The sequence below is a fragment of the Neltuma alba genome, unplaced genomic scaffold, assembly GCF_004799145.2.
Source record: "Neltuma alba isolate B1F8T4 unplaced genomic scaffold, ASM479914v2 tig00004241_pilon, whole genome shotgun sequence".
NCBI classification, from domain to species: Eukaryota; Viridiplantae; Streptophyta; class Magnoliopsida; order Fabales; family Fabaceae; genus Neltuma; species Neltuma alba.
Window position 1 is genome coordinate 48188 of NW_021633617.1, and position 22316 is coordinate 70503.

The window sequence follows — 22316 nt, forward strand, 5'->3', positions numbered from 1 at the left end:
ATGCAAAGTACTTTGCTTCCTGCTTCTTGTTGCAATGAAATCAAAAAAATTATAAGGAAATTTATTTGGGGCTACTCTGATGATCATCGTGGGGTGAGCCTAGTCAAATGGAGTGAACTTTGTCAGCCTTTGAGGAATGGTGGTTGTGGAATTCTAAGATTTGAATCACAGAACAAGGCTCTCTTCTCCAAGCTTATTTACCATATGTTCTCACAGCCTGACACTCTTTCGATTAAGGTCTTAAAAGGTAAATATGGGCTTGAGGGCACAATAGAATCTACTGTTCTTGCTAGATCTCACTCCTCTTACTTTTGGAGGAATATAGCTAAAATATGGCAAGATGCTTCCTTTCATGTTAAATGGAAACCTGGGGATGGTCATAAGATAAGATTCTGGTCAGATTATTGGGTTGGTGATTGTGGACCCTTAAAAAATCTTTCCTTTGCCCCTATCTCTGAATCTGATCTCTCACAAACAAGTCCTCATTATATTGATTCAAATGGTGGTTGAAGATGGCACTTGTTTGACCACTTGTTGCCACCAAATATTCTGCAAGAAATTTCTTCCACCAAAATTGTCCAGACCCCTTGTGCCCCTTCTTGTTATTGGAACCTCACGCCAACTGGAGATTTCATAACAAAATCAGCCTATCAAGCTGTCGAGTGTCTTAATTGGAACGATGCTGATATAAACTGGACTCAAATATGGAAGGTCCCCATGGCGCAAAAAATACGGACCTTCACTTGGCTGCTTACTAAAAGAAAGCTACTCACTAATTCTGAATGCCATAGAAGAGGAATGAGTATGGAAAGCCACTGCACCCTTTGTAATGCAAATGTAGAAGATATTAATCATGTCTTTAAGAATTGCCCATTAGCATCCTCAGTTTGGAAGAAAATTCTCCCACAAGACATGTGCATCGACTTTTTCAGGAATGATGTGGTGCCTTGGCTCAATAAAAAATTAGGTGATTCAAGCCTAGATATTTCTTGGAAGATCGGGCTTTGCATTACTTACTGGAAATTATGGGAAGTCAGGAACCATCGCATTTTTACCTCTGAGACTTACACGACAGAAAGTATTCTTGCTGACATTAGAATTAAAGTTGACTACACTGTAAAGAATTTTTCTGTTCTTAGAATTTTCTTGTAAAGTCTTTCTCCTGTACAGTTGCTTTTTGATGAATTGAAATCTTTCCTTTTATTCCAAAAAAAAAAAAAGATAAACCTGATCCATTAAAACACAATCGAAAACATTTAAAATTTGATGATTGAATAAAGTAAAAATGCCTTTTGAGTTTTTGACTTTTGAGGGAATCTAAATCCCAGATTTTCCTCCCCTCATGTTTTAATGCAATTGCCAATTACTTTTTACATCATAAAATCTAAGAAGAAAGGATTTTATAACACTAGATTAGATGCCTTTTATATGAAATAAATAATAGTAATAAATGAAATCTTTGTAGAAGAATCTGATATATTAATTCACTTTTATGCGCACGAGCCTACATAAATCATTGTGACGTGAGAGAAACAGATTAAAAGAGCTTCTACATATATTGTTGTGGCATAGAATATATATTAAGAAAGAAAAATGGAGTAGAAGAAGGTGATAAGTTCACTAATGGTGATGGTTTTGGTGAAACAAGTGGTGAGAGCAGGATGTGAAGTAAAATCAAGACATGAGTGTTTAGAGGCTTGCATGAGTTATTGTCTTGGAGAGGAAACTCCGAAGCCTAAATGTTATGCTCTGTGCTCTCGTCAATGCCAACTCCTTACACATCATCATACCAATAAGCTTCCGCTAAAATTCCAACATCACTACCCCACACGCCTTAATTAGGTATATATAATTTCTCTTCATGTAATTTATTCTATTTATTTATAATAAAGTAAACGTGCATTCAGTGCTATGTGCATCTAGTACCCTAATTTTTTTATGGTGTATTCAATATTTAATATTATTTTTTAGTTACTACAAAAATAATATCAGGACATTAAACGCACTGTGAAAATAAAATTAGAGTCCTGGATGCACCTTTACTTTTAACAATAATGATAATAATATAACTTTATATGTACTCCCTTTTGACTATATATACGAGAATTTGCTTAGAGATGACCTTTATAATGGGCACTAATGGTCTGTTTGGAATGTTAGGGTTATTTTTTTATATTTTTGTTTGATTTTAGTGATTAACTATTTATTTATTCGCTCTTGTTCATATTCTTTTTTTTTTTTTTGGCCTGAGCTCTTGTTCATGTTCACTTACTCTGTTTGTTCGTAAGTGAAAGTATTTTACAAAATATGTGTTTTTAATTTACCTAATTCAGCTATTTATGTCTTGGAAAAAGGATCAGATAGAGCATAATAGAGAGTATGTTTTGTCTTTTTTCTATGCGTATGTCGTGCGAAAGAGGGTAATTATTATTGAATTTCTGTAAAAATTAAGCTAACATACTCAGGTTTTATAATATAACTGAATTCTCATCTTTTTTTTTTTGGGGTGATTTTGTTCCGCAGATGTTGACCAAGTTTCAACCTGTGTGGGCAGATGCGTAAATGGATGTTTTTAGAATTATATAGACAAGAGCAAAGAATGCGATCATCTAAAATAAATTAAGACAATTATATGTATTAGTATTTGACATGATTTGCAATTAATAAATAAATTACATTTTGATTTGGATCTTAAGAAAGCAAAATCTATTTGCTTTTGCTGTTGCTGCTGCTGTTTATCAAGTTCAAGGAGGCGCGGAGATTTTTAGAGTTGAATTTAGACTTTCGGAGAAAGACATAGATGGAAAATTGAATTTAACTCATATAAATTACCCCAAAAAAAAACGTAAGGCACCTTTCTTATTGAAAAAATTCCCAACAAAATACATCTAAAATTTAAAAATCCTTAATCAGAAATGACTATAAAAATGTATTGTTATTTGATTTTTAAATATTGTCAATTGCTATTAAAACTGGTAAACAAGATTGATTTGGAAATTTAAAATTTAAAAGTATTTTTTTATTCTCCCCTTTTAAGGAGAACCCGAGACACTTAGCTATTCTTGTTGCTGTTATTTTGTTAGCCCGCACCAAATTTAAAAAGTATAAAACATTTTTGCGGAAAATAATAATATAAACCTCAAATATGAACTTTAAAATAGGGAAAATTACATGGATCAAATCACAAATCCTGTACCCATATATAATACTATTTAATTCATGTCAGCATCTTCTATAATTGAAAAGAAAATAAATCTGATCCATTAAAACAAAATCTAAAACATTTAAAAGTTGATGAGTGAATAAAGCAAGAGCCCCTTTTGACTTTCGAGGGAATCTAAATCCAAGATTTTCCACCCCTAATGTTTTAATGCAAAACAATTACTTTTTTTTTTCACATCACAAAATCCAAGAAGGAAGCATTTTGTGAAATTAGATGCATACTAAGAAACAAATAAGTAGTAATAAATGAAATCTTTCTAGAAGAATCTGATGCATATTAATTCACTTTTACACGCATGATCCCACATATATATGAATCATTCTGATGTGAGATCACAAACAAGAGATCAAAAAGGTTCCCAATATATATAAGCATGAAGAGAGAGAAACAATATAATACATATAATATATATAAATATATATTGTTGTGGGCATAGAATATTAAGAAAGAAAAATCGAGGGGAAGAAGGTGATAAAGTCAATAATGGTGATATTTTTGATGTTACAAGTGGCGGTGATGGGAGAATGTTAAGAAGTGAAATCATCAAGGCATGAATGTTTTGAGGGTTGCATGGGCACGTGTGTTAAGTGCTCTCTTCATTTCATTCCATCCATTTGTATTAACAATGTAATGTAATTTTATATTCTCTCCGATTATTTTCCACAGATGATTTGCCTCTATTCTTTCTGGAAATTTTTTGTGTTATTTTCTGCTTTTGCTTTCGTTAATGATTGGCTAGCCTAGTTTTATTGATTAACTATTTATTCATTCTCTCTTGCTCGCTCCTTTATTCTCTTCTCTATAAACAAGAGTACTGACTGTATATTTTACGTATTTATTATCTTTAATTAATTTTAGCCAATTTTTTTAATTTATGTAATTCGGTTATTTATATGTTATGAAAAAGACTGGAGAGAGCATAAAAAAGAACAAGTTTTTCATACGTGTGTTGTATGGAATAGTGTAATTAATATTATATTACAGTAAAAATTAAATTTAACATGAGATTTTATAATATATTGATTCCTTATTAATTATTTGTTTTCTCTTTGTGACTTTGTTTCGCAGATGTTGATCAAATTTCAAGCTGTTGGGCAGATGCGTAAATGGATGTTTTTAGAATTATATAGACAAAAGCAAGGAATGTAATCATCTAAAATGAATTAAGAAAATTATATGTATTAATACTCCTCCAATCCTGACTATAAGATCCATTTTGCAGTGTAATTTATACTCTAAAATGAGTCATATATTTAAGACCGAAAGAGTATTTGACATGATTTGCAATGAATACATAAAATTACATGTTAATTTGCATCTTAAGAAAGCAAAATTTCTTGTTGTTGTTCATCAGGTTCAACGACGCGCGAATTTACTTTTTTTTTTTTTCCAAAGGTTGAATTTGAGGAAATATATGAGAAAATTGAATTTAACTCATGTAAATTACCCAAAAAAAGGTAACACTTCATTTTAGATTGTGAGAAATGCCATTAAGTATATATATTTAAAATTAAAACCGTTGAATGTAGTTAAAATTTGGTTTTGACCAAAATAACATGAGAGTAATTTTATTTCATAAGTTGCAAAATCAACTTTACAACGTGTTATTAAAAAAGCTCCGGTAATTATCTCCCACAAAATTTAATAAATTATCAATAATTCCTTTCTCATTTAAATTTGGAGTTTGTCACCAACCAAAAAAAAAAAAATTGGACCCAAACATCTATACCTCACTGTTTCATATTATTTTCACGCGGTAGTTAATGCATGAATTTGTTTCAAAAGTTTTGCTTAAGGTAATGTTGTTTTGAAAATTGTTTCGAGTTTAATGTTGCTCGAAGGTTTCAAAGTATAGGAATGCCTTATTGGCACCTTGTCACAAAAACTAACATTCACCGTTAAAATTTTGTTTTTTAATCTTGTTATGTTCATCTGAATTTTCTTTGTTATTATGTCTGATTTGGATGTTGTCCGATACAATTGGGAGCAGCTATTTCAACATAATAATATTATTCCCAATTCATCTTAAATTTACATGGATTATAAAATTTAATATAATTGAGATATTAAAATTTTCAAAAAAAAAAGTAAATTCATTTAGAATTTAATGAAATGCCTACATAAAAACTATAGATAGAATAATAGATAGAATTAAACCATTGCATTAGAAATAAATAATTCTGTTTCGATTTGATGAACTCTGACGCTAAACTCAAGCAAGATTAAAAGCAACGTTGCTGAAATGAAAAAAAGTTAAAATTTAAAAGTCTAAACTAGGCAATTTCAAAACACTGGACACCTGACAGTTAAATTCACCCTTAAATTAAAAATCTGATCCGTTAATTTTTTTTAACATAATTGGATCCATTAAAATCAGAATCTACACTATTTAAAATTTGATGATTAAATAAAGTAAGATTGGGATCTAAATCCAAGATTTTTCTTCCCCTTATGTTTTAACTTTAATACAATCTGCAATTTTTTTTTTTCACATCTCGGGGTCAAACTCTAAGAAGGAAGGATTTTATGAGTTAGATAATCACAAGGATTTTCCATCCCTTAATTATCACTCTAACACCAATCTTTTAAAGAAAGCTCATGAATGAAAAAAAAAAGCCTTCTCTGCAACAAAAAAAAATCATTCTAGAAGGATCCAATTCACCAATTCATTTTAGTATTATGCAAACTATCTTTCTGAGCCTATATAAACCATCCTTAGGCAAGTCAAGAGTTCAAAAGACCCATCCACAGCATATATAAGTTAAAGTCCTAAACTAGAGAAAGAAGAGAGATCAATTTCAATAATAATGGAGGGGAAGAAGAAGATGATAAGGTCAGTAATAGTTGTGGTTTTAGTGTTACAAGTGGTAACAGGGCAATCTGAAGCAATGTCATTCTTCACATGTTTTGCAAATTGCATGCCACAATGTTTGGCCAGTGGCAAACTAATTAACGTGGCCATCTGTTCTGCTGGCTGCATTGCTCAATGCCTTCACCACCATGAAAAGATCTCTGATGATTCCCAATATAACTGCGCTTTGCCTTGTGCCCAATCTTCTTGTGCCTCCATCAGTACTCCTTCTAACACAAGTAACTACTAATTCTAATTAGTATCTCTTCTTTTATATTCAATATTCTTTTGTTAATTATAATCATACATACAATTTAACAGTCCTGCATAAGAACAAATATAAATTATGATCATATGTATGTGTTTGTTTAACAATTTTGCAATTTTTTTTGGCAGATGCAGAGCAAGTGTCAAAGTGTGTGGACGGCTGCGTAAATAGATGTGTTTAATTGGACTTTAGTCTTATGGGGGCTGAAATAAAAATGTAATGGGCTAAATCGGGTATTATTAATAATAATAAAATGCATTGGTCAGTATTTACTGTGATGTGATAACATTTTTCACTGTATAACTCAATAAAAATGTTAGTTGCTAGCAATAGTGATCAATTCTAATTATTTTTGCGACTATGAGAAATAAATACTACTTTCGATTCTAAATATAAGACCCAGTTGATTAATTTGATGATATTAAAAAAATTAAATAAATTATTTAAGTATTTATATTTATCATTTTTCTTCAAATTATTTTGTCAACTTTTAAATTGGTAGATAATCTAATAATATGCGCAAGCATTTCAAAGAAATAATGTAATATATATATGATAATTAGATTTTTTTAAATTAGTTAATTAAATTATATATTTTAGTTGCTTATTGATTTCCATTCCCATTATTCCTCTCCCATTTCATGAGATGCTTGTGTATCTATTTGAAATAACTTATAAGTAACTTTTTAACCGTGATTTGCAGAATACAAGATAAGTATGTAAAAAGAATTTTGTCTCGACTTACATAAAATGTGCTTATAAATACTTTTCAACGTGATTTCAAACAGATTTTGTATCTGGTGTTAAAATGCTACTTTTTTTGTCTTTAAATTATTCTTCACTTTCACCCTTTTTTAGATATTTTAATTTTTAAAGAAAACATTGCATTACTGGACATTTCACTATTCAGGATGCCCAATGCCCCAGTGTTGCAATGTCCCTTAAAACATGTAGCTTATAAAAGCAAAAATGCCATATACATACATACATAGAGCCTAAAATTTATATTGGCCAAAAAACGGTTTAGGGCGCCTCGGACACTCTGGCCCAAAAGGAAGGGACACATGTATCTAGTATTTACCGCCACGTATGTCTCTGGTCCCATATGAGGTATACCCCGAGGATAATTCCCCCTATTACCATCCAGGTCTCCAGATCATAGTCGCCTCCTGCCCCGATTCGGAATCCCAATGCCCTGACGGATTGAATGCGCAAATTCACCTGAATCTCCAGGAAATCCCAGTTACTTGCCTTGATTCCCTTCATTCTTTTGACAAGAACCAGAATCCCTTATTCATGGCTGCCTTTTCTCCTCCTCCTCTGTGTTTTCTTCTGCTATGGATTCTAGGGTTTGGGTCTTGGTCTATTGCTTATGCTTTCAAGGTTCCTTTCAGAGTAAACGATGTGCTTCCAGTTCTTCCTCGTGGGATTTCGTGGCCTGTGCTTAATAATTTCCACAGTGCCGTGGATTTGCTTCCGTATTTTGTTGGCTCTGTGTCTCCTGACAATTCCTCGATTGAGTGGAAAGGAGCGTGCTTTTATGAAAATAAAGCTAAGCTGGAGTTCACCGCTGGGGACAGGGATGATCCAGGCTTGGGAGGTGGCACTCTCTATCTCCAGGTTTGTTATTCTGCTTTCATGTGAAGTCCTGAAGGTTCTATATCTGTTTTCTCTTTACAATCTAGATAGGATGGATTGTCTAAGCTCGTAGTCAAGCAAAATAGAAGATAATTCTATGTCTATCAGGTAGTAACTGAACTATTTTGTTGGCGAATTCAGATCATATTTTATCATCTTGCATGACTTGTTTATTCATCATAAATATGCAAATTGGAGTGGTTGGGCAGCTGCATTCTGGATCAATATTACTGATTTTACTTGACAATGCGTTTTATTCTGATTGATTCATGGCCCATTTCACTGGAATTACGTCCGCATACATTGCGGACAGATACTGGAGACGATAACTTCTAGTACCTGCCTGCATACATTTTCTGGAAATTTAATGTAAACGTAAAGCTTTCCATTTATTCGTTTACTGAATCATAATACTAGCTGATTTGGACGGAAGTTGCTCGCCGCATTGGTTCATGCTTTTATGTTAAGTCTCATCCTGACTCTCCCTCCTTTCCTCATAGTGAAAGTTATAATTTACAACTGCATTATTTTGTCCTCTTTTTGGTTTGAAATATTAATTATTATCTTCTACAGACATCTGCTGCTCACAGCTGGACCTGTATGGATCTCTACGTGTTTGCGACACCCTACCGAATTACATGGGATTACTACTTCTCTTCTCGAGAACATACCTTGAGATTTGACTCGTGGGAAGAGCCTGCAGAGATGGAATATGTATTTGCTAATCTTTTTTGTGATTCATTTTGAACATTCTATGCTAGTCGCTGAAGGTCATCATCATTGAATTGAGCAGGTAAAGCAGCATGGGGTGTCTGTGTTTCTTATGCCATCAGGGATGCTGGGAACTCTGCTATCCCTAATTGATGTCTTACCTCTATTCTCTAACACTGCGTGGGGTCAGAAGGCCAACTTAGATTTCCTAAAGAAACACATGGGAGCTACATTTGAGAAGCGTAGTAAGCCTTGGCATGCAACTATAAATCCGGAAGATGTTCATTCTGGAGATTTCTTAGCCGTGTCAAAGATCCGTGGCAGGTGGGGAGGATTTGAGACATTGGAAAAGTGGGTAACTGGTGCATTTGCTGGTCATACTGCGGTTTGCTTAAAAGATGAAATGGGCAATTTATGGGTTGGCGAATCAGGGCATGAGAATGAAAAGGTATACTCATTGAAGTGTAATTGTTATATGCACCACTTTAAGATATCATGTTTTTGAAGTACAACCCTTCAAAATTATTTTTGTAGAAATTAAAGTCATTGTGTACTGCTCGGTTGATTGAATAGTCTAATTGCTTCATAATTGCCATCTTGAGTGACTTTCAGGGATCAGACTTCCAGTGAAGTAGAACCAAATAGAAATCATATGTTGGTTTACACAGGCTGGAGAGTTGATTTAACTGCACTCTCTTAAAATTACATAAAGACATATATTAGGAAAAGAATTAAGAATTAGAAATGACTGTACTGTTAATTATCATGGCTTGCACTTTTTGCAAAACCGTGCAACTGAATCAGAAACTTTTATTCTATCGATCATGTAAATATTTTAGTCAAGTCCATTTTGGCTCATACTGCATGAATGTTAATCATGAGATCTTATGTAGTATACATTGCAAATATGAGTAATCAGAAATCATAATATATGGTACAGCTATTCACACACACCCACACAGAGATTTTGTTTTGGGTTTTGAAGCGTGTAAATTTTACCATAAAAATGATTCTCATTCAAATGGTTTGCCTCTGCAGGGTGAGGAAATAATAGTGGTAATACCATGGGATGAATGGTGGGAACTGGCTCTTAAAGATGATTCTAATCCCCAGATAGCCTTGCTTCCATTGCATCCAGAGTTGCGTGCAAAATTTAACTCTACTGCTGCATGGGAGTATGCTCGGAGTATGTTGGGCAAGCCATATGGTTATCATAACATGATATTTAGTTGGATTGACACAGTAGCTGACAACTATCCGCCACCTCTTGATGCTCACTTGGTATTCATCTTTTCCCTTATGGGTTGTGTGTAATACAAGTATTCTATGGAGCCAGGTTTTGTGAAGCAGTTGCTTTATTACCAGGTCCAGGAAACTTTCATTGACAAACTAAGTGGCAATGAATTGTTTAAAAGTTTTTTCAAATATGAACTGGAGGGATATTCCAGGAAAGAGAAAGTGCTTTTGACTTTAGGAGGCAACGCTTTAAACACCTAAAGAATGGAGAAGGGACAATGGAATGGAGAGAACTCTCTATTTTCCTAGATTTTGATTATGCCATACCATCTTTATGGTGATGATATACATACATGCTTTATCAGTGCCAACTGAAATTCTAGATTTCACATATAAGGGTGATGTCAATTTGAAGGGTAATGAAGCTTGTTTGAGTCATCTGGTCTCTTTGCAGGTAATTTCTGTCATGTCTATGTGGACTAGAGTGCAACCGGATTATGCTGCAAATATGTGGAATGAAGCTTTAAATAAGCGGTTAGGGACGGAGGTATGTATAGAGAGACGCGATTTGAACCTTTTAGATGATAAGTAGTATATCCATCTGTGCCTTTTTTTTTCTTTCTTTTTTTAAAATTTATTTATTTTTGCATTTCTGTCTAGACCAACCCCCCCCCCCAAAAAAAAAAAAGTGAAGACACATATGCTTGCTGTCTTTTGCTGTGTAGGAATATCTAGTCAAAACCACAGGGGATACTGATTGCTCTCTAGATGTGTTATATTTCTCCGTAAAAGTTGTAGTGTTATTCAAAATATTGGTGTTGATTGTGTTATTAATATTGTTGATGAGTGATGACAAGACGAATTATAAATATTGGGGCAAATTAATTGTTCTTTGCGGGACTCTGCTAAATGGTTGGCTTCTTTCCCTATGCAACTGACATGGTTGAGGTTTTTGTTTTTTTCAGTCTTTTAGATGAGAGAATTACAAATTAAACACCCTTCATCCACGAAGTTTGTGAATTGGGCTGAGCCTCAAATGTTAAAATATTTTTGCATCGGCCAAATTTCACTGAAGATGTCACCTCTAAAATTATATTTAGTGGGACGGCAAGAACTCCTGTTTGGGAGTAGCTTGCTGAAGCATAAAATGGCTGATTCTGTTGTAGTTGATAGAGTCCTCACATTTTTTCATGCCTTCAGGGTTTGGCTCTTCACGAAATTCTAGCTGAGACTGAGAAGCGAGGGATATCTTTTGATCAATTACTTACCATTCCAGAACAAGATGAATGGATATATAGTGATGGCAAATCAACAACCTGTGTTGCCTTTATTCTCTCAATGTATAAAGAGGCTGGAATATTTGGACCTGTTTCCAGCTCCATTCAAGTAACTGAGTTCACTGTAAGTCTTGATAGCCCTCGGTTACCTTACCTACTTAGTTTTGTGACTCTGGATGAAAGATGGCTAGTTACAATCAGTTGGTCATGCATATTTGTTATTATTTACAGATCCGTGATGCGTATATGCTCAAGATTTTTGAGGATAACCAAACACGACTACCAAGATGGTGCAACAGTGAGAGTGACAAGCTTCCATTCTGCCAGATTCTTGGTGAATATAGAATGGAGCTGCCTGGCTACAACACTTTGGAGCCGTACAGCAATATGAACGAATACTGCCCTTCCCTTCCCCCAACTTATGACAGGCCCTCACGGTGTTAAATCCGTTCTGATAGCCATCACTAAATATATAGCTATCATATTATTTAAATTGCTTGTCTTTTATATAAGCAATAACTGGGGAGTTGGTCGGGACGCGTAATGCTGTTCTTAGGTTAGTTATAGTGTTGGGCTTGGGAAAAATACCTACGTGTCATATTTCTATTTGATAACTTGGTAAAATTAACTCGAGTTGGCCCATGCTGGTATGGCGTTGTCTACAAATGACATGCCGGTGTCTTGAGATTCTACAGAGTTGACAGAAATGTTGTATATGAGCTGCTTTGGCTGTAAAGGATTTCAAATTGATTAAATGATCCCAAAGGCCGAATCCAGCTCCATATGACCGAATTGACTAGTTTATTTAAAGAAGCCCATTTATATTGTAAAACGGTTTTCATATATTTTCAAGCTTCTGATCTTGCATCTGACTTGACTTGCTAACAAGTAGAGTTCATGTCTTAACAAGTTTGACCGCTGCACGTTTAGGTTTGTTGACGAGTGGTATCTGCAAATTTCGAGATGACAAGGTCATTTAATAAAATAACAAGTTCATTTGATATTATAAATGAGTGTCATGTGCATTTATTTTTAACAATTGTAAATTTTGCAAGTTTATAGATATAATATTTTATATTGGAGATTGAATTTAATTCTAAATATAAAATTTCAATATATTTTGTCATTTAAATTTATAATTTTTTTTCTCAAAATATATCTATTAATTATAAAAGGCTGTCACTAAGAGTTGGTTTTAATGTACTACTCTTCTAGTTTTTATAAAGTCTATTTAACAAATTTAGTTAGATTAAAAAAGTTAGGTAAGTTAGTTAATTATAAGAGATATGATATGTTTTTCTTAAAATACTATAATCATCTTTCTTAATATCCTCATTCTCTTTTTTATTTGATTATGGTTTAGAGAGTATCCATAGTGATAATTTAAAAAAAATTGATAAATATGATAAATAGGTCTTATATTTAGGATCAAAATTAACTCAACAATTAAGTCTTATATTAAGAACTGAAGGAGTATATAATTAAATATGGTATTTTAGGAAAGTCAATACATAATTGTTATAAATAGTTAACTTAAATAAGTTTTTTAATTTCCTCAATTTATTTATCTAACTTTTATATTAATAGTAAAAAACAGTATTATTTAACTAAGAGTTATTGGCAGCTCGATGACAAAGGTGATTTTGACGAATGCAAGACCCCAAGTCAAGGCTCCCTTGAAAAATTTCTAACCTCTGTGGGGGTATTTTAAAAAAATAATAATAAAGAGTATTTTAATAATTGAAAATTTCCAAAGAGTCTCCTAATCCTAGAGGGTCATCTCAGATTCTTTTTATTTTTTGGTGAAAAGTAATTTCAGATTCTATTGGAACTTCTTTGCTATAAAATTGCTTCTATCGTATTTTAATGTGAGAATTTAATTCTATTTTTCTTATCAGTGCAAGACTTCAGCAGCAATATTAGTAATCACTTAACCTACCAAGAAAAACTAATATATCATTTACATTATATTATCATTTAATTTTTATTGAGTTATTAGTGAAGTCAAAGGCAAAAAACGTACGTATCAGGTTAATAAGATTAATTCTACATTTCTGACGAATTCTGATCTAAACACTCTGAAATATTTGTTATGTAACATCAAATAATCAATGCATCATTGCGTCAGCAAAGACTGCTTCTGGGCGACGGAATAATAATAATAATAAACCATCATCAGAAAAGTTAAGACTATTTTTAATCACTTAAATTATATGTCAAACGAACTAATGGTATAAATATACCAAGGCTGTTCCATTTCTTCCTCGGAAGCTTCTTTGGAAAAGGACTCGCAAGATTTTTATAATAAACTTAAAATGATTACTTTTTTAAAGTTGTCAAGCCTCCGTGTTTGACCCTTCTTCCAACTGCCATCGAACATTCTGATCAAGATTTCTCAGTATAAACGTCAGGCATGATGCTTAGCATCAATACAAATGATACATAATTTAATTATTGTTTGTTTATGCTTCTAAATGTGTTTTGATATATATTTTTTTCTCGTTTTAAACATAGGAGCTAAGTAATTAATTTATAGATATTACAAACATTAATAAATTTTTTGTTCTGAGTAAGTGTTGTGCTGGGCTGTGTTGTTAGGTTTTATGAAGTGTTTTTTCTTTTATGGTTTCCTTGTGATTTTAATATTTTTTGTGATTAATAAAATGGATTTATGTTTTTCAAAAAGTTAATTAAATTAGTTAATTATAATAAATTTGTGTTAGTTTCTTTGAAATATTCACTTTAATCATTATCATAATTAATAAAAACACCCTTTGAGACATAAAAAAAAAAAAGAAGCACACTTTGATATATGCAATTAATATGAAAAACTTGAGAAAAACTTATAATTTTAAAAAGTAATGTGAATTAACTTTTTGTATTTAGAATTAAAAGAAACCCTTAATTAACTTTTACATTTAGAATTAGAAAATGTAATTTTTTTTGGAGTCAATATGTTAATTGATGTAGCTCGAGCTGTGAAATACTAATGTGAACACTTCATTTTGAAACCAACACGTCTCTTTAGATGGGTTTCTGTCATGGTTTGATTATGTAAGTATGTAACTCGTAGGTAACAGGGCAGCGTCATATCACTCGATTTTAATTAGTGTTTCAATAATGAATATAAATGAAATTATTTTTAAAGAAATTCGTAAATAACCACCACTTTATTTGGTTCAATTTCTGTTGATTTATCTTGTTCTCAATGACAAACCATACCCAGCCTCGTCAGCCATGAAATTTTAAAAATAACAATGTCTATTTAAACAACCTTTGTTTTTTTTTATAATAATCTTTTTTGGTTCCCCGGAAGATATGAAAACTGACTAAGCGAAGACATAGAAAATATGAAGAAGTTTGATTTTGCAAGGCATTGAAAATACGGCTTCCTCTCATGTGATTTAAAGGGTATTTAGATAAGATCAAAATCATAGTTTCAGAAATGCTTTTAGAGTATACGAAGTAAATATGTAAAGGAATTTGTCTCGATTTACAGAAAAGTACTTCTGAAAAGTGATTATTGAGGTATCCAAAGAAGTGTTTAGATATATCTAAAAGTACTCTTAAAAGTGTTTTCATGCAAATTGACATAAAATTCTTATTATATATTTATTTTGTATACAGTAAAATGATAATTTAATTTTTACTCAAATATTCCTTTAAACATACATAATTGATATTTGACATCATATATACTTAATAATTAGAGTATACGAAACAAAACTACCTGTTGGCAAAATAAAAATTGATACACACGTATACGCTGGTAAAAAAACACACTCAACATTTTTTTTAGTAAGTCAACATTTGTTACTTGTCAACGTCAGAAACCTCTAAGCTTCTTCCACGTGTCCTACTTCCCCAATTGTTGAGCCTACCTTTTTTTTCTTTCTTTCTTTCTTTTTTATTGAGGACCATCTGGTTCAACTACTATGCTTCCTCATTATTTTATTTTATTTTATTTTTGTTTACTTAAAGATGCTTCCTCTTCTAAAAATGTAACCTTTTTTAGGCCAACGGAAAGCTTAACCTTTCTATCACAAACATAAAAGGTAACACGAGCCTACGACGAAGGCGGTTCCGTTCCAAGCTGCGTGGACAGAACAAGATATCCATATATAAAAGTCAAACAATGTGTTCCCCGTTTCTTAATTAAAACTCCAGCCTCCACGCAGTCACAAATTTTGAACAAATCACAACAACACACACAATTTACACAAAAACATCATTTATTTATTTATTTATTTTTGACACTTTTTACTTCAAGAATTAAGCCGCATATTAAGAATTGAATAATAAGTTCATACACAATAAATCATTTTCCTTCACAGAAATAAAAATGAGAAATCTGGCTTCACAAAATATATTAGAGAATTGAACATAGTTTTCACCCCAAAAAAAAAAACAATTTTTTTACCTTGTAATCCCGCGTATGGTCGTGAAGCAGAATAATTCCATAGAAAACGACAACGTTTGCAGAGATTGCGCGTCCTCCTTGTACTCGCCGAGAACTGGCTCTAATGAAACCAATCGTACACGCGAACTTTTCAACGTCCGCCTCCCCATCAAAATAATTTTCTTTCGACCCAGATTTCTGTAGGCTTAAATTTGCCGTCTTCTCCGTTTCAATTCTCTGCCCTTTATATTCTCTCCTTCCCCATTTTCCTTCTTCATTTTCTCCCTGACCAATCACTTTCTTCCTGCCTGAGCTTCTGTTGAAAATGAGACTCCGTCTCTTTTTCGCTATTTTTCTGTCTCTCTCTGTCTCCTTCACGCCAATTTCAGCTCGATTGTTCCCTAATGTATCATCTATACCTCCTTGGCTTACCAAAAACGTGCCTCCTGGCGTTTGGGACGCCTTCCGGAACTTCACGGGCTGCCGTCCGGGAAGTAGCTACGATGGATTGGGTAAACTCAAGAACTACTTCCACCACTTTGGATACATCCCCAACACCCCTTTGAACTTCACCGACGACTTCGATGACGCCCTTGAAGCCGCTATTAAAACTTACCAGAAGAACTTCAATCTCAACGTCACAGGCGAGCTCGATGCGGATACCCTTCAGCAGATTGTTCGCCCTCGATGCGGCGTCGCTGATATAATCAACGGCACCAGCACCATGAACTCCGGCAAGGAGAATACCTCCGCCGCCAGTAAAGACTTGCACTTCCACACTGTCTCTCACTACACTTTCTTCCCCGGCACTCCGCGGTGGCCCCCCGGGACCCAAACTCTGACCTACGCGTTCTTGCCGGGCAACGGTCTCGCAGACGACGTCAAGAACGTGTTTGCCACCGCCTTTGATCGATGGTCGGAGGTAACGACGTTGAGTTTCACGGAAGCGTCGTCGTACGAAATGGCGGACATCAGGATAGCATTCTACACAGGAGACCACGGAGACGGAGAGCCATTCGACGGACCTTTGGGGACGCTGGCCCACGCGTTTTCGCCAACGAACGGAAGATTCCATCTGGACGGGGCGGAGAACTGGGTGGTATCCGGCGATGTGTCGCAATCGACGCTTTCAACCGCGGTGGATCTGGAATCGGTGGCGGTACACGAGATCGGGCACTTATTAGGGTTGGGACACTCATCTGTGGAGGAGGCGATCATGTACCCGACGATATCGTCGAGGACGAGGAAGGTGACTCTGGCGGACGATGATATTCAGGGGATTCAACAGCTTTACGGGTCAAATCCCGATTACAATGGCTCCACGACGGTGATGACGGCTCGTGAGAACGACTCCAGCCACGGAGGCCGGCGACTCAGTGTGGTGGAATCAACGCGGGGGCTACTCCTTCTGGTGGCCGTTGGATTAGCCCATTTGATTTTGTAGTTTGTATTTTTTTTTTTGGTTGTAGACATTTATTTTTAAATTTTTTATTGTGATTATAGAATATCTTATTCTTGTACCTATATAGCTACTTACTGGTACAGCCGTTGCAGCTTGCAGTACATCATAGGGTGCTATATAATGAGAGTTACATCTTATTCTCCGTTTGTTTTAATACAGTACAGGATTGAATTTCAGCTTATTAATTTGATGTCCACATGGTTTTATTTAACTAATCTTGTTTTTGAAAATTCTACATCTGAACTTCTAATTCATTTTTGGCAAGGGTTTTAGTTAAATAATCAATGACAAGGGCAAAATTTATGGTAAGTTTTGCATTCTTCAAATTTTATATATGATGTACGTAATACGGATGTGTGTGGGCCAGGTTATCTCAAATAAGCTCTGGTCAAAAAAAGAGGTTGTCTCAAATAAGCCGAAACTTCCTCGGAAATGCGGTGACCAAATTTGTTTATGGACCGACCCACTTGATCCAATGAGCTTGCGGAGTTGATTGAACTGCTGGGCTAAACGTTCACCCATAATTAGAAATATCTCATGTTTTGTATAAAAAAAAATAAAAAAAAAAGTAAAAAATTCGCGTTTGAAAATTTAATTAAATACAACAAACAAACAACAAGCCTTATCCCACTAGGTGGGGTCGGCTACATGAATCACACGATGCCATCGTGCTCTGTCAACAACCAAATCCTTATATATGTCGTTGATTAGGAGGTCTCGTTCAATGACCTCATTCAGTGTTCTTCTCGGTCTTCCCTTGCCTCTTTTTATGGGACTCCATCTTGTTTGATCCACCCCCCTCACCGGGGCCTCCAAGGGCCTTCTCTGCACATGTCCAAACCATCTTAAGCGATTTTCAACCATTTTCTCTTGGATAGGTGCCACACCGACTCTTGTCCTGATCTTTTCATTTCGAATCCTATCTTTTCTTGTATGACCACACATCCATCTCAACATCCTCATTTCTGCTACTCTGACTTTGTGCTCTTGTTTTCCCTTTATTGCCCAACATTCACTACCATACATCATAACTGGTCTTATAGCAGTCCGATAAAATTTTCCTTTAAGTTTCTCAGGTACCTTCTTATCGCAAATAACTCTGGTAGCTTTCCTTCACTTTAACCAGCCAGCTTGTATTCTATGAGAAATGTCTCCATCAATTTCCCCATCCTCCTGTATAATGGATCCTAGGTATTTAAACTTTGATACTTGAGGAATAATTTGCTTTCCCATCCTCACCTCCAAATCCCTATTACCTTGCCTCCCTCCAAAATCACAATGCATATATTCTGTTTTGTTCCTGCTCAAACGGAAACCTTTCGACTCCAAAGTCCTTCTCCATAACTCCAAACTAGTGTTAATCTCTTCTTTTGATTCCGCCATAAGAACTATATCATCCGCAAAGAGCATAGACTTAGGGATTCTTTCTTGAACAGTTTCAGTTAGAACATCCAAAACAATATTGAACAAGTACGGGATCAGAGAGGATCCCTGATGTAGGCCAATCTTAATAGGGAAGTCCTTTGTCTCTCCCCCAGGCGTCCTTACGCTGGTAGTTGCCGTCTCATACATATCTTGTATTTAAATTTGAGTGAGTGTAATTATGATCTGTGAGTGTAATATATTTTCAGTTGTGTGCAACATATCATCAATGATGTGCAACAATTATTAATATGAAAGTTATTTGCACGAGATATGTTTACTTATAGATCATCATTGTACTCACTTAAATTCAGGTCTTTTTAGCCAATTAAATTTTTAAACATGAATTTTTTTTGGAAAAATTTCAGAAAAAGCCCTTGAAATATAAGAAATTCTAGATTGAGTCCTGAAATTTGGTAAATAACAGAATGGGCTTTTTTTGGGATTTTCTCATGTTTTTTTTTAACCAATTTTCCCAAACAGAAAAGTCTCATGTAATAACTTCTCGGGTCCTATCATGGGCAAAATGTCATAAAATGATACGCAAGGTAAAGTACATGATACGTAAGTGAGATTTGTTAGTAATTGAATTTCTTACGCAAGACTTCCTTGTGATTTTCCCAAATTTTAATTACACCTCAAAACAAGACTAACCCCTCCCGCCACAAGAGCCAAGTGGAATAACCAAATTAATTATGGGGGAAAATAATAAATTTTGGAATCTTTTGTGTGTTTCTCGACAATTCCAAAGGGTTATTAAGAAAAATATTTGCCATCTTTACAATTTCTAGTTTAAAGCGTGATTCAATCCCATTGAACTGGCCCCGTTCTCTCCTATAAATTTGGATGAGTGGATATATAATGGACTTTTGATTCTGCAAATAATGCAATAGACGCATAAACCTTCTTTTGACCTTAAAAAGATTTTTAAAAAAGATCAGAGAGAAATACCCCTCTGATCCTTAATGTAAAACCTAATTATTGAGTTGATTTTAGTTTTAAATATGAGATCTATTTCTTATATTTATCAATTTTTCTTAAATTACCTCTATTAATACTCCATCGACTATAATCAACTAGGAGGGGGATAGAGAATACTCCCTCCGTTCCTTATTATAAGAGACATTTGATGTTATGGCATGTTCCTATATATAAGAGACACTTACAAGTTGTCTCTACTTTTTGTGTTGATTTACTATTTTACCCATATTTATTATCTCCAACTCACACTCTCTCTCCCTCTCACCTCTCTTTCTTTTAATAATTTAATTGTTCTCTCTCATGCTCTCTCTCCTTATTAATGAGGGCATTTTTGGAAAAAAAATTATACTTTTTACACATTAATTGTTCTTAACTAATTTTAACTGTTTTTTTGATCAACGTACTTCGGTTATTTGTCTCTTATAATAAGGAACGGAGGGAGTATTAAGAAAGATGATTATGGTATTTAAAGAAAAATGTTTTATGTTTCTTATAATTAACTAACTTTCTTAATTTTTTAATTTAATCAAATTAATCAAATAGATATTACATAAATATACACACACGTATGCATATATGGTGGACCAGTGAATTCCTTCCTAGGACGAACCACGAGCAATGTAGTTGTGTTAAGGAAGCAACGACAAGTGGTGATGAAGTTGTTCATATGAAAATGGAAATCCAACAGGTACGTATGGGCTCAAGCTGATAACGTGGGTTGGTCGGTAGTACTAGGAACCCACTTTGGGGCCCAAATCTAAATGTCTGAAACGTGGCCCAGAAAATACCACAGAATGGCTGTGGTCGATGTGTTTCCAAGTCACCTTCATTCCACAAAATTCAAGTGTTGGTTCCATTTTTTTTTTTTTAAATGCCCATTTAAGACGGATTTCATATCCAAACGCGGCCTCAGGAGAAAGTTGCACAATGCAGATTTGGCGTGTTTCTCTTAAATGTTAGCCATTTGCCTTCTACCATTTGCATCATGTACGGGCAGCTATCAAATAATTGAGTATGGGGCTGCTATTACTATTATTAGTGTTGTTGTTAATTTGCGGCGAGCCCTCAACAATCCAGTCACAATGAGATTCTTGCAATCATTTAACACGCAGCAACTAACGGGGTTGGTTCAAGTGGTAAGCAGTTTAGTACCGCTTAAGCGATGTTTCGAGTTTGAGCCTCAGCGTATGCAGAAATCTCCATTGAGAGATTCATCCACCACAGCCAGGTGTGTAACGTGAGTCGGATCTGGATGTAGTCAGAGCAAAGCTCTGGTAAACTGGATGGGCAACAAAAAAAAACACAGCAAGTAAAAGATAATGCATGTTCTTATATTATTAAACATGCCAAATCTGTCAAATAATGCCCTAACACTCGACTCAGTGACTCAGTGTCGAAGCCATAAACATTTGATACTGACAAGAAAAAAAAAGTGAAAAAACAAGATGCTTCTGGCTTGCTGTAAAAGCAAGCAATGATAACAAAAGCACGATTTTATAAATTTATTTAAATTCATACGAAACATTATTTTCAATTTTTTTTTTAACAAGTGCAATGGATTTGTTGGTTGGCTGCGGGATAGGATCTCTTAAAATAAATCTAAGGCAATTTAAATATATATAAAAAGACATGAATGGGGAACACTTGGAAATAAGAATACAATGTGAGTTCCAAGTGGACTGGCAGAAGTGATATCTATGTTGATCTCTATATCTTTTTAACCTCATTCGATCTAAAGTTGCTTAAGACGTGTGTGTGTGTGTGTGTGTCCAGATTCATGATCAAGTTATTGGCAAACACGTCCAAAACAAAAAGAAAGCAGATGGCTTGACAGTGAGAGTTTTTTGTGGTGGAGTTTATCTTCTTCCTATTCAACATTTAAAAAAAAAACAATTTCTTTCCAGTAATTTTTGTTATTCATATATAACCAATTAGATGTTTGATGCTATCGATAAAAATATAATCTAAAAGTCTTCAAACGAATGGGAGGATGAAAATTTATTTGAAACAATCATAATTTTGTGCATTGAAAATTGAGGACACCGTTGGGTTATTGGACATAACCCAACTAATGGATAATTGTAAGGGATAATGAAGAGACAGGGCGGATAATGAAGTCCGAAAGGGAAAACAACAAAAGAGATGAGGAAATTTCCGGCGACTTGCTGCTTTATCTTTATCTCATTTTATAAAAAAAAACAGTGAGTGGGATTAGCAAAGCGACAGCTACGCAAATTCCATATATATTGCGATGTCCAACCAAGCTTGTGTGCTGGAAAGGCCCCCAACTTGTTCCCCCATGGGGTCATCTCTTGTTTTGGACGTTCTTTTCCCATACATATCCTCCCTTTCTTTCTTTTTGTTTTCCTGCTCACCCAATAAATATCTGTCTTCTATAAAGTTGTTCGCCGGCATGGAATTAATTTCTTGTTTACTTAATTAGATAACTGATTTATGAATATTAAAAAAATTAATTAAATTAGTTATTTATAATAAATGTGTGTTACTTTTCTTAAAATATTTTTATCAATCAATTATGTGCATTAGGATAAAAACTTTCTACTGTGTAATGGGACTACCTTGAAAAATATTCATATATATATAAAAGACAAAACGGACTAGAATCTTATATTTTAGATCAAATCAAATATCAATCAATCATTATATTTAGAACTAGAGGTTGTATTTGTGTATTAGATATCTCCCTTTAAGCTGTAAGAAGTTAGCTGACTAAGATAATTAAAAATAATATGCTTCAAATCACGTTTTGTTTGTGATACAAGATATGGTTTTTGACAAAAGCAACAAGAATATTTTACTTTAATTCTATCAAAATGTGGTTTTTTGA

At 34.1% G+C, this 22316-nt stretch overlaps 2 protein-coding genes across 2 annotated transcripts; both read left to right on the forward strand.

Moving 5' to 3' along the window:
- The first annotated feature begins 7498 nt into the window (after positions 1-7498).
- Positions 7499-11837, forward strand: LOC114744034 (uncharacterized). Its single transcript, XM_028932218.1, has 7 exons — positions 7499-7962; positions 8554-8694; positions 8774-9139; positions 9730-9972; positions 10382-10474; positions 11128-11328; positions 11436-11837. The coding sequence occupies exons 1-7, from the start codon at positions 7639-7641 to the stop codon at positions 11646-11648; spliced, it is 1581 nt and encodes a 526-aa protein (XP_028788051.1). The 5' UTR covers positions 7499-7638; the 3' UTR covers positions 11649-11837.
- A 3784-nt stretch (positions 11838-15621) lies between these two features.
- LOC114744036 (metalloendoproteinase 2-MMP-like) lies at positions 15622-17250 on the forward strand. Its single transcript, XM_028932219.1, has one exon. It carries the CDS (start codon positions 15929-15931, stop codon positions 17045-17047), a length of 1119 nt encoding a protein of 372 aa, XP_028788052.1. The 5' UTR covers positions 15622-15928; the 3' UTR covers positions 17048-17250.
- Positions 17251-22316: the final 5066 nt, after the last annotated feature.

What these genes read in the sequence shown, in the direction of transcription:
- LOC114744034 (XM_028932218.1), top strand. Translation starts at nt 7,639, where the DNA reads ATGGCTGCCTTTTCTCCTCCTCCTCTGTGTTTTCTTCTGCTATGGATT. An exon ending in CACCTCTTGATGCTCACTTG is followed by an intron (nt 9,973 to 10,381) that starts GTATTCATCTTT and finishes GTCTCTTTGCAG; the next exon opens with GTAATTTCTGTCATGTCTAT. An exon ending in TTCAAGTAACTGAGTTCACT is followed by an intron (nt 11,329 to 11,435) that starts GTAAGTCTTGAT and finishes TATTATTTACAG; the next exon opens with ATCCGTGATGCGTATATGCT.
- LOC114744036 (XM_028932219.1), top strand. Translation starts at nt 15,929, where the DNA reads ATGAGACTCCGTCTCTTTTTCGCTATTTTTCTGTCTCTCTCTGTCTCC.